Source organism: Crocuta crocuta, unplaced genomic scaffold (assembly GCF_008692635.1).
Source record: "Crocuta crocuta isolate KB4526 unplaced genomic scaffold, BGI_CrCroc_1.0 scaffold139, whole genome shotgun sequence".
Lineage (NCBI taxonomy): Eukaryota > Metazoa > Chordata > Mammalia > Carnivora > Hyaenidae > Crocuta > Crocuta crocuta.
The window spans coordinates 3,174,419-3,187,267 of NW_027533258.1; the positions used below are offsets into that span (position 1 = coordinate 3,174,419).

Here is a 12,849-nt window from a genome sequence, read left to right on the forward strand (position 1 = left end):
CTTTAAATTCTCAAACACTAAGTGATACAGAGTAATATATAGAACAGTGGTATTCTCCTACGTTGCTGGTAGGATTGTAAATTCATACAATCCCTTTGGAGAGCAATTTGGCAAAACTGAAGTTGAAGACAGCATTGAAGACAGCATCCCACAATTTTATTCCTATGTATACCGCCTAAAGACACATGAATCCGATATACACATACAAATGCTTTTATTGTCATAAAATGGTGCTGTTATGGAAAAACAGTAGGATAGTTCCTCAAAAAATTAAAAATAGAACTACCATATGATCAAGCAATTCCACTTCTGGGTATATGCCCAAAAGATTTGAAAGCAAAGAGGGGCGCCTGGCTGGCTTAGTCGGTTAAGCGTCCGACTTTCGCTTAGGTCATGATCTCGCGGTTCGTGGGTTCGAGCCCCGCGTCGGGCTCTGTGCTGACTGCCAGCTCAGAGCCTGGAGCCTGTTTCAGTCTGTGACTCCCTCTCTCTCTGACCCTCCCCTGCTCACACTGTCTCTCTCTCTCTCTCTCTCCTAGAAATAAATAAAACATTAAAAAAAAAAGATTTTTTAGAAAGCAAAGAACTCAGAGGCGCCTGGGTGGCTCAGTCGTTTAAGATCCAACTTCAGCTCAGGTCATGATCTCACAGTTCGTGAGTTCAAGCCCTGCATCGGGCTTTGTGCTGACAGCTCAGAGCCCAGAGGCTGCTTCAGATTCTGTGTCTCCCTCTCTCTGCCTCTCCCCAGCTCATGCTCTGTCTCTCTCCCTCTCTCAAAAATAAGCAAACATTTAAAAAAATATTTTAAAAATATGAAGCAAAATAAAAAATGTTAAAGTTTAATAAAGTTGGGTATTGGTTATATGCTGTTGGGTATATTATCTCCAACTTCCATTTATGTAATATTCCACAATAAACATTTTAAACTAGCTACTTTATAATTTTAAGGCCCAATGTTAAGACAATACAGAAATTTTCTCCGTGTTCATTTGGACATCCAATACCAAAGTTTCCAACTTGCTGGTAGCAAATCAGGAGTCTCATAATTCTATTGAGATAAATAGCCAAACAAGGAAATGATAAACTACATATTAACTCCATACTTTAAATATCTGCTGATAATGTCAAAACAATTGTGAATTTATCATTGAAACCACAGTTTTCTCACAGATTTTTATTAAAAGACATCCTAGGCAAGTAAACTCACTTAGAATCTTTGAGGGTTTTTTGTTTTGTTTTGTTTTTGTTATTGTTTTCCAAAGGAACTGCCCAGGCAAAATCCATTTGTTTATGGGGAATAAATAACTGCTGGCTTTTTGTTCTGTATTTTGGTGCCTAAGGCTGTCATCACAGGTTGCGGTGGTTTCTTACCCCCAATTGAAAACAATGTAAAATTTTACTTTATTCACTGAACAAACATATACTGAACACAGTGCCAGGTATTGTGCTAAATTACCAAATCCCTGATCTTCAGGATTCTGTCCTTATACTTTTTGTTTACAAATTATCTTTTACACTTTACTACCAAGAAATGATGTGATTACGAAAATGTTCATTTATAAACAGACCATAAAAAATTTACTTTTTTTTTTTTTTTTTACAAGGACGGCACTTGTCTTCCTTCTGAAAACATTTTGCTTTGTTGAGGTTACCAAGTGTCCCACTTTGGGAAAACATTCAACCAGGAAGCTGTATGACTCACTTGGTCCTAGCAACTGCTGGAACTCTGAACCAAATCATACTATCAGTCAGATCTCCATTCTAGACTATTCTACCCACCAACGTGTAGGACTCGGGAGAAGTTATTCAAGTAGATCTTACCAAGGTCCAGTTAACTCAAGACTGTCGTTAACTCCTCACATACCTGTCGATAGTGCAAACTCCTCGACAAAGTGTTTTTAATATTATGCTTAGAAATGTTGTAATTTAACTTTTCTAACTGATATCTAGCTAATTTGTGTTCCTGTGCAAATCTTTAGACGACTCCTTACTAAAATTGGTTATTACGCGACAAACAGCCGTTTGCATGTTTATTTACCCCCGCTCGTCTCACCCCACCCCCGCCTCCGTGACTCAGACGCTGGGCCACGTGTCCCCGAGATCCAACGCCCCTGCCTGACTCAGCTCCTCGGGTTATCTCCTTGCGGGACACGGGGCCACACCCAGGGTGCAGGGAAACCAGCCAGAGTGGCCTTAGCCGGTTAACTCCGCCTGAAGTGTCGCTTGAATAACACACACATTAGTGGGAGAAATACTACTCTTCCTGGACACGGAGTCCTCGTCATCTCTCAAAGCGGGTTGCCGGCTCCCTAATTTGCATCTTTTTCTCCCTCCCAGAGTTTGGTGAAACAGAAGAAGGAAAAGAGACTGCGGGTTTTGAGGGCTCCCGGGTCACCTGGAGCCTGGGCCTCGCCTCCCTGGGCCTGAAGGCTCTGGGACGCCCGGGGCCCCAAGAGGGCCCCCCCACCAGAACCTAGGGGACAGACTCTCCTCGGAGCCCCGGGGAGGATCGAGAAGGACCAAAGCGTTCTGACTCCAATAAACAAGTGTAATTAAGGTTCCNGCGCCGGGCGGCCTTCCCGGGGAGGTCGCCGCGGAGGGCCCTTCTTCCGCACTTAAAGCCCGAACACCCAAGATTTAAAGTGGGGGAGGGGGCGTTGGGACGCCGGAGGCGGGAGTCAAGCACCCCTCCTCCCTCTCCGACCGGAAGTACACCTCTTTCGCGAAGGCGCGCCTCTGTGGCGCACGCGCACTGAGTTACTTAGCAACGTCGGCGCTTAACCACCCCAACAAGGAGCCCAGCAACAACCGAGCCGCCCCGTCTCCCACCAATCAGCGCCGGCCTCGCCTTCATACGCCGCACCAATCAGCGCCGGCGCCGCAAGGAAGTTTCGAGAGCTTTCGAGGAAGGTCCCCTTAACTCAAATCCATCCGCCTGATAATTTTCCTATTTTTTCCTAAGGGAGGAGACGGATCGCCTGGAAGGGAGGGGAGCTGATGTTTTAGGGTCCTTTCTTCGGCTCTGAGGAACGTAGGGCTCGGTGGAAGGGCCTAACTGGGTCGCGGGAGGTGGGGCCGCGCGAACTACTTTCAGCAGCGTACGGACACGGCGGCTACGTAGGCAGTGATGAGTGACGCAACAGACGCCGCATAAATCTCAGCTCCGCGGAGCCGGGCGCGTTCAGAAGCGGCTGGCATTGTCGGGTGTGTCCTGGCTTTGGGGTGACTCGACGTGATTGGCTTCGGCGTCCTTGTGTTCGCTAGCAGGTACCGCACCACGGCGGCTTCGAGATCTGGGAGGAGTGGAGAAGGGTTCTAAGTGAGAGCAGGCTGGCGAGTTGGGGGTCTCGGGGGGGCCTCCGGGGCAGGGGTTGGGGGAGGGGAGGGCNGGGGCCTTGTTTACGCGCAGGAGCGGGGGCGGTTGGCGCGCGCGCCCAGACGGAGACCAACCGACCCTTAACCGATGGAGATTCCATCGTGTCTGGTTCAGAGGGGGAAGGCGGAAAAAAGGTGGCTTAGCGTGGTTTCTGAAACTTATAGATTTTGAATCCCAGCCTGGTGAAAGTATCCCGCCTCACTTCCGTTTAAACGGCAGTTTTTATTTTTCGGTTTTTAGGAGGGATTTATTTTGTTTTTTAAATTTTATGTACTTTGGGTTTGGGGGAAATTCCCTGGGATGGGGTCAGGACGGAGTACGATTTAGTGAAGAGTCTAGAGTAGGTGGGAGGGGCTCTGGATATTAACCCTTGGAAGTTTTTTTGGTCCTTTATCGCGTTTAAGTTGAATCCTTGACTACATTTTATATTCGGTGCCTGATTTAAGGCTTCTAGAAGTCGGGGGGAGGTTTGTGAGAGAGGTTAATGTGGTTAAGTCACTTCCGGAGGGTGAAGTAAACTTGCTTTGGAGAATTGGTTATATATGTAAGTAACTTAAAGATCCTGAGGTGGTACACTAATCTTTTTCCTTTTACACTCCTTAGGTCAAAATGCAAATCTTCGTGAAGACCTTGACCGGCAAGACCATCACCCTGGAGGTGGAGCCCAGTGACACCATCGAAAACGTGAAGGCCAAGATCCAGGATAAAGAGGGCATTCCTCCCGACCAGCAGAGGCTCATCTTTGCAGGCAAGCAGCTGGAAGATGGCCGCACTCTTTCTGATTACAACATCCAGAAAGAGTCCACTCTCCACCTGGTCCTGCGTCTGCGGGGTGGTATGCAGATCTTCGTGAAGACCCTGACCGGCAAGACCATCACCCTGGAGGTGGAGCCCAGTGACACCATCGAAAACGTGAAGGCCAAGATCCAAGATAAAGAGGGCATCCCCCCCGACCAGCAGAGGCTCATCTTTGCCGGCAAGCAGCTGGAAGATGGCCGCACTCTTTCTGATTACAACATCCAGAAAGAGTCCACTCTCCATCTGGTTCTCCGTCTGAGGGGTGGCTGTTAATTAATCAGTCTTGAAATCCATAGTGCCCAATGATGGCATCGCTCTGCACTCTAGCCATTTGCCCCAATTTAAGTTTAGAAATTACCAGTTTCAGTAATTGCTGAATCACTGGTTTTCTCAATAGCTGTTCAAAATGTTAATAAAAGTTTTGTTGCATGGTAGCATATTTGGTGTCTGTCGTGAAATTGTATAGTGGTGTGGGCGCTCCTACCTGATTAAAACGATGTTCAGGGAAGGGATTTTGCTCTCAGAAGGTCTGTTTCACCAAAAGTAATTCCTCTTGGGAAGAAAAAGGTATTTGGAGTTGGGGGAAATTCGTCCTTTGGCAAAGTCATTTACAAGTTAAGATTCTGATCTAATGTGAAACCATTTCAGAAGTGTAGTACAATTAAGAATTGGGAGGCCTGTTGAGGGAAAGAAAACTTACCCTTCGCCTCTAATTGAGCTGATCTAGCCTCGTAGAGAAAAATGAAATTTTGGTTGAGGCTGCTGAATTGTTTGAAGTATTGCGGTTATTGGTTAACTGCTTTTCTTACCCTGCAGTGCATTACATTCAAGTATTTAGCTTTAGGTTTTGAAACCCTAATCTGTATCTGAAATGAGAATCAAGTGGCGTCCTGATAAACAGGACTGAGAGTTTTAAAAGGGTATCCTGGTCCAAGGCAACTTGGTGACTTTTGTATTAGCAAATGAACGTGGTTCCTAACAGTTCTTTTTTTAAAGTAACCTCTCCCTTGAACTCAAAACCCTGAGATCAAGTCACATGCTATACCAACTGAGCTAGCTAGGCACCTCCCCATTGGTTCTTAATGGTAGCTTTGTTATTGCAAGGAAAAAAGGTAAAATTATAACTCAGATTCTCTAAGACGTATAAGAATGTGTTGTCTGAGCCACAGTTTTTACACATCCTACCAGTAAACACTAGATCAAGGTTTCCAATACTACTACTGGTACTCATAGAAAAAAGTTGAGTAAAACTAGAGAACAGGATTCCCTTTATTAACAATGCTGTAAGTTCTCTGTAGCAGAACTTCAGCAAATAGAGTGGTTTTCAACTTGGGACAAGATTGGGAGTTGGGAGTGCCTGCACCAGGAAGAAGGTGGAAGCCGCCTTGGTTTTCTCAAGTTTACACTGTAGTAGGAATATAACATGGTATGAGCACTTGTAATTGCCAAGTGTTGCTGTTAGGAGTGAGAAAACGCCTTAATTCCACCAAGATGTGTCCCAAAGCAGCAACTGAACATTGTAGAAATGGATTTGATTGTTCAGGTATACCTGACAATGAAAGACTTGTAGGATTTGGGGAACTCTGCCATAGTAGTTCTTAAGTTTCTGCTCTAGAAATCTAAATTTGAGCATAAAATACTAAACTGGAGTATTGAACTAAGGTTTCTTTGTAAATTAGACACGGGAAATACCACTTAGTGGGTTGTTTCAGTGAATTAGTATTTCAGCACTCTAGAGTGGGAACAAAATGAGCCAGAAAGGGCAAAAACAGCTATATTAAATATTTGCAGGTGGTAATGAAAAGCCTTTCTTGGACTTCAGGGAAAGTCGTCTCACTATTGAAAGAGTTTCACTATTGGAAGGTGGCGTTCTTTCCCAGGTCCAATGCTTTGCAGTTGATTGTTCAAGGTCTATTCCTAGTTAGGAGCAAGCCGTGGACTCCAGGCCAAGTGTCCTATCAACTATGACTTCGGTATCTCCTAAAATCCATGATGTTTTATTAGGTATTTTGGGTTTTGGCATGTTCTCTAATGCCTTAAGTTTTTTTTGACAGAGAACGTGAGTGGGAGGGGGCAGAGAAGAGAGGGAGACACAGAATCTGAAGCAGGCTCCAGGCTCTGAGCTGTCAGCACAGTGTCCCATGTGGGGCTCAAACTCAAGAACCATGAGACCATGACCTGAGCTGAAGTCAGACACTTAACCAACTAAGCTACCCAGGCGCCCCTCTTAATAGTTTTAAGCAGCTTTTTTGCTTAATTACTCCACAGTAATAACAGGCCTTTTGCTAGGAAAGCTGGGTCTTGTTCTTTCCCACATTTTGCTTTATACTTAAAAGCCCTGATTTGAAAACCTGGAGAATAAAAGTATTTAACTGAAGAAGTAAAAGCTAAGGGTGGTTGGGCAATAGGAATTGCACAGTTAATATTCTCTTAATTTTTCATTATCTGTCTTGACAGGCTTACAGCTTTATAGTCTTGTGAATCTCAAAAAAGATGTCCGCTCGTGCAGTCTCATTCTCTCAAGCTCTCTTTTCCATAGGGGCCCCTACATATTCATGGGTCTTAGCAAATTCTCTTCTGCACACAACTTGAAATTTGACCAAGGAAAAATGCTCCCTAAATGTGTGTTGGTCTTCAACAACCTGTGCTATCAGTTGAATATGGGAAATGGGTTTATCACTGGTGGCCTGAAACCTTGCTCTTCACTGAGTAGAATTGAGGCCAGTTGCAGTTTGTGGCTCCTGTTCATTTCTCTTGACTCCTGGTAAGGGACCAGCAATGCTGTGGGAAAATGACTGGGAGTGGAGCTTGGCTTTGGGGATGTCCTAGAAAGGGATGGAAAAGGGGATAAAGATGTGTCCACGTATCTGAAGCCAAGATAACTCATTTTTATCCTTCAGCTTTCATGTTTGTTCGCTTAGCTCCTCGTCTAACTGCTAGAAATACAGTTCTCCATTGCAGTGTTAGTCTAGATGCCAGAGCCCATGGGAGGGAAGAGATCGACATATATACTACAGCCTGTGGCACAAATACCCCACCTGCCCTTGAAGGAAATGTTTCCCTTCTACTTAGGAATCTGATAGAAGAAGGGTTTCTGTTAATATTCTGTTTCTTGTGCTCTTTCCTGAGTGTGCAAAAATGTGCTAAACAGTAAAACACATGACTCATTCTCAAGAGTTGTGAGTTTGAGCCTCATTGTCAGATACAGAGATTCTTTAAAAAAAAAAAAGTGCTAAAAGAACACTTGTTTGGTATATTGAAGGCAATAAGTCCCTGGTGCTAGTCTGTATTCTGATGCCACTCCTAAGAGTTTTTGCCGGTTCACAGTGAAATGGAAAAAAAAATGCGTAGTGAATTTTACATAATTTAAAGATTATATGCCCTCTGGGTAAACCTGGGTGGCTTAGTCGGTTAAGCGTCCGACTTTCGCTTGGGTCATGATCTCGCGGTTCGTGGGTTCGAGCCCCGCGTCGGGCTCTGTGCTGACTGGCAGCTCAGAGCCTGGAGCCTGTTTCAGAGCCTGTGACTCCCTCTCTCTGACCCTCCCCTGCTCACACTGTCTCTCTCTCTCTCTCCTAGAAATTAAAAAAAATAAAAATGTTTAAAAAAATGTGGCCTTATTCAGAGAGTGGCTCTGGAGACAAGGCTACTGGAGTTCAAATTCCTCCATCACCTGCCTACCTACTGGCTTGTAACCTTGAACAACTAATTCATTCTGTCAGTACATCACAGTCATCTGAAGCAATGGCGCTAATTATACTTCACAGAATCATTAGGAGTCCGTGTAGAAGTGCTTAAAACAATGCAAAAACTTGCCTCGTGCTTATAATGCTGTTTATTGTAATAAAATTGGAAATGACCTGATTGCCCATGAAAGGAAGTGGTTACTTGATGATAATGCAATAGTTAAAAGAATGTAGGAAGAGGGAATGGACATAGAACAATATTCAAGTCAGCAAAAAATGCTGTAGAAAAAATTATGAATGTGCGTAAGCATGCAAAAGGGTGGGCCCCAGCTTAACATCAGTTGCTTCGAGAGAGTAAAGGGAGGTGTATTTTAACTGCTTTCTAGATGGTATTTTCACATTTGCCACCCATAGGCTTTCGGGAAGAACTGCAATCAGTTACAACATAGCATCAGCATTGTTCACAAGCAGCCCGTGTTCAAGAGCCCGCAGTGAAATTTTGAAGTCCAACTGTGCTCCTGAATTGGATAAACTTTGCACAAGTCTGATTTTCTGTGGATCTCCCAGGGCCTCTAGAAATTCCATCTCCTGAGACTTCCTGAACCTCGACACACTTCATTTTAGTTCTACTGTGTTCATTTCCCAAAGAATCTGCAGGGGTAAGCCGTGACTCCCCTTTAACGAGGCCCAGCCAACTCCCAATGGAAGGTTTAGACAGAGGTGGATTTCTGGAAGAGGATCTTGCACTTAGGTTAGCAATATTAACAGAAAAATCAGTGTTGAGGTACTTTTTCCATGCTTTTCTTGATCTCATCACTGTCCTTATCTACCTGTTTGGGGGAGGGGGACCTCCTCAGAAGTTGAGTGGTAACGTTCACTCCAGCCAGTAGGTCTCACCCAACACCCTGTAATTTATTCTAGCATCTACTCTTCTGATCACCCAACGTCTACCAGGACTCTCCTTTAAGGAATGCTTTGACCTTCAGAAAATTCTGGTTTCGGTGTTTCCCAAACTGTCCTTTAAACTACAGCGGCTATGGTCACAAGCTCAGGAAGTTACTTCCCTCCTGGAGATTTACAATGTGCACTAGCATAGTAAAGGCCCCAAGAAGTTTTGTTTTGAAGAGCTGGTCTGAGGCTCAAACCAGTGCTTTCCAATTTCGTTTCACTTTCATTTCACTTTCCTTTTTGATCAATTAAAATCTCTCGCAATTTGAGAAACATATTCAAACCGTGACCTCTCCCCTGCCTCCCTAACGAGCACTGCTGGTTATGCTTTGTTCCAGTATTGATTTTTTACTTCAATAACAATGAGTATAACCCCCTTTATAAGGACCCCATCATAAGATAACATAGTTTAAAACATGAAAGTCATTTTCCGTGCTTCTCCCCAGAAGCCATTCTTTCCACGTTTACCTTTCTCTTTCAGGACAGAAACATACACATGCCACAAAAAGGTGGGCCTGGATATTCTTCTAAAATAGAACCACACAACTACAAGATAGAACAATACAAATATTGTCCCAATTCACAAGGAAATTGATAAAGTCTCTCAGGTTAAGATTTGCTTCCGTAAGTAAGTTGTTTTCAGTCAGTACCTGTTATGGCTTATCTTCAAGCAGGTAGTATAAAGTCGGACATGTGACTTTAAAAACTTATCTGGTTGATTTTGTGAAATACCAGAAAGTGATACTAGATCTTTTTAGTCATTTTTTCTTCCTTAGAAGTGTATTTGGGAGAGAGAGCAGGAGAGAGGAGCAGAGGGAGGGAGGGAGAGAGAGAGAGAGAATCTCAAACAGGCTCCTCATTCAGCGCAGAGCCCGACATGGGGCTTGATTCCATGACTCAGGGACCCTGACCTGAGCCGAAATCAGAAGTTGGAAGCTCGGGGTGCCTGGGTGGCTCAGTCTGTTGAGTGTCTGACTTCAGTTCAGGTAATGATCTCATGGCTCATGAGTTGTTGGGCTCTGTGCTGACAACTCAGAGCCTGGAGCCTGCTTCGGATTCTGTGTCTTCCTCTCTCTCTGTCCCTTACCCGCTTACTCTATTTCAGCGCTCCCTCGCTCTCTCTCTCTCTCTCATTCTCAAAAATAAACATTAAAAAAAATAAAAGTTGAAAGCTCAACTCAGCCACCCAGGCGCCCCCTAGCTCTTTTTAAGTAAATACATCTAGTGATATAAACAAGCATCCAGTAAAAAATGAAAAATCCCCTCACCTCACATTTTTGAGAATATTTTTCCATTCATTTATGCATTCAACAAATATTTGTTGCATTTCCAGCAGTGAAAATGCAGCAATGAACAAAACTGAGTTCATCACATTAAAGTGGAGACAAATAGGTAAGAACATCATATTTTAGATAATGAGAAGTAGTCTACTGGAAAGCAGAATAAAGGATATAGAGTGGTCAGAGAAGCCTTCAGAGGTAGGATGATACTTGAACAAAGGTCTGGAGGAAATGAGGACCTGTCTTGATGATATTTGGGGGAAGAGTGTTCCAGGCAAAGAACATCATCATATGCAAAGGTCCTGAGGTAGACAAAAGCTTAACAGCAAGATGACCTGTGTAGTAAGAACTTAGCAAGAAGAGTGAATGAAATTAAATCAGGTAATAGGAACATTGTTCACTGGTTTATAAGAACAACATATGAACACACATTGTAGGGTCCTTCTAGACAGTAGGTATGCCATTTTTTCCTTAAAATAATTGTATTGCTTTCCTAATTATAAAAGTAATATATACTTAATGTAGGAAACTTGAGAAATCAGAAAAAGCCTACATTAACCCTGCAATTCAGATATACTCAATTTAGCATATTTCCTGTTTTCCCAGTATTAAGTTTTTACTTAAATAGCAATTAGTACAACCCAGCTGTAGAGACTCAATCAAAAGATAACGTATAAGGGCCGCCCGGCTGGCTCAGTCGGTGGAGCATGAGACTCTTGATCTTGGGGGGGGTGGTTTCAAGTCCCATGCTGGGTTACAGAGATTACTTAAAAATAAAATCTTATGTATTCACTCATTCATTCAGAGAACAGGGGAGGAGCAGAGAGAGCGGGGGAGAGAGAGAATCTTGAGCAGGCTTCATGCCCAGTGCAGAGCCTGATAAGGGGCTCATGACCTGAGCCAAAATCAAGAGTCGGATGCTTAACCAACCGAGCCATCCAGGCACCCCCAAAATAAAATCTTAAAAAAAAAAAAAGATAATGTATATAGAGTATAACATGAAAGTCCTTTTTCAGTGCTTCTTCCCAGAACTCGTTCTGCCCACGCTTACCTTTCTCTGTGCTACTTGACAAAGATTTGGTGTATTTATCACCAGATTATTTTCAATGTGTCTACATATTTATATACTATATAAAAACAGTTTTAAAATTATACATAACTGCAACCATACAAACACACTCCTATTGCTTGGAGACATTTCCATGACAGCACCTATAAATCTACTCCAGTCTTTGTGAATTGCTGTAATATATTTCATAGCGTGGATATACCAAATTTTACCCATCTCCTTACTCATTAATATGAGGTTGTTTTTCATTTTTCACTATTAAAACAGAGCTGTGATGAACATCCTTGTAAATGCATGTTATCGCAAATGTGCAAATACTTCTCCGGGAGATACCTAGAAGTTGAATCGAAGAATATGGCATTTTAAAGCTCATGGTCATTACCAAGTTGCCCTTCAGAAAGATTATACCACACACAACAGAATATTATTCAGCCTTAAGAAGGGAGGAAATTCTGACATATGCTACAGCGTGGATGAAACTTGGAGACGTGATGCTAAGGGAAAGAAGTTCACGAAAGGGCAAGTACTGGATGGTCCCCACATATATGGACTACCTAGAGCCATGAAAGCCATAGAGGCAGAGAGGGGAATGTGGTTGCCGGGGGGCTTGGGGGAGGGAGAGGAGAACTCGTTATTGGTGGGTATGACATTTCAATTTGGGATGATGACAAAGTTCTGCAGATGACACTAGTGATGGCTGCACAACACTGTGAGTGCACATGACGCCACTCAGCTGTACCACTTAAGAAGGGTTAAAATGGTAAATTTTATGTACCTTTTACCACAATAAAAAACTATACCAGGGTCACCTGGGTGGCTCAGTCGGTTAAGCGTCTGAATTCGGCTCAGGTCATGATCTCATGGTTCGTGGGTTCGGGCCCCGCGTCGGGCTCTGTGCTGACAGTTCAGAGCCTGGAGCCTGTTTCAGATTCTGTATCTCCCTCTCTCTCTGTCCCTCCCCTGCTCACACCCGGTCTCTCTCTCTCTCAGAAATAAATAAAACATTTTAAAAAACTATACCAATATAAATTCCCACCATTACTGCATAGAAGTACCTAGTCCTGGGGTGCCTGGGTGGCTCAGTTGGTTAAGCGTCCGACTTCAGCTCAGGTCATGATCTCACGGTTCGTGAGTTCAAGCCCCATGTCGGGCTCTGTGCTGACAGCCAGCTCAGAGCCTGGAGCCTGCTTCAGATTCTGTGTCTCCCTCTCTCTCTGACTCTCCCCTGCTCACGCTGTGTGTGTGTGTGTGTGGTGTGTGTGTGTGTGTGTGTGTCTCAGAAATAAATAAAACTTTAAAAAAAAGCAAAATGGAAACTGACTCATATTGGTTATCTTATTAAGGGAACAACATAACACATGTTCATTATAAAAAATTTTTAGAAAACGTAGAATGGCAAAAAAAAGAAAGTAAAATAATTTGAGTCACCTGAATTCCTACCAACTGGAAGTAACTATTGATTTAGATTTTTTTTTTTAGGTTTTATTTATTTAAGTACAGCCAACATGGGGCTGGAACTCATGACCCGGAGGTCAAGAGTCACATACTCCACCCACTAGGCTAGCCAGGCACCCTTATTTTATTTTATTTTATTTATTTTATTTAATTTTATTTTATTTTATTTCTTTATTATTATTATTATTTTAAATGTTTTTTATTTATTTCTAGGAGAGAGAGAGAGAGAGAGAGAGA

General features: G+C 43.3%; 1 protein-coding gene across 2 annotated transcripts; it reads left to right on the plus strand.

The window, feature by feature from the left end:
• The first annotated feature begins 3,160 nt into the window (after positions 1 to 3,160).
• On the plus strand, positions 3,161 to 4,608 carry UBB (ubiquitin B). Of its 2 annotated transcripts, none has more exons than XM_077746777.1 (2): positions 3,161 to 3,267; positions 3,980 to 4,608. In XM_077746777.1, exon 2 carries the CDS (start codon positions 3,986 to 3,988, stop codon positions 4,445 to 4,447), a length of 462 nt encoding a protein of 153 aa, XP_077602903.1. In that variant the 5' UTR covers positions 3,161 to 3,267; positions 3,980 to 3,985; the 3' UTR covers positions 4,448 to 4,608. The 2 variants fall into 2 exon arrangements, with proteins under 2 accessions (XP_077602903.1, XP_077602904.1); XM_077746778.1 differs by lacking the exon at positions 3,161 to 3,267 and adding an exon at positions 3,425 to 3,510.
• The last annotated feature ends 8,241 nt before the right edge of the window (positions 4,609 to 12,849 follow it).

Bases quoted from the DNA above. Each gene is read 5' to 3' on its own strand.
- UBB (XM_077746777.1), top strand. From the start codon at position 3,986: ATGCAAATCTTCGTGAAGACCTTGACCGGCAAGACCATCACCCTGGAG.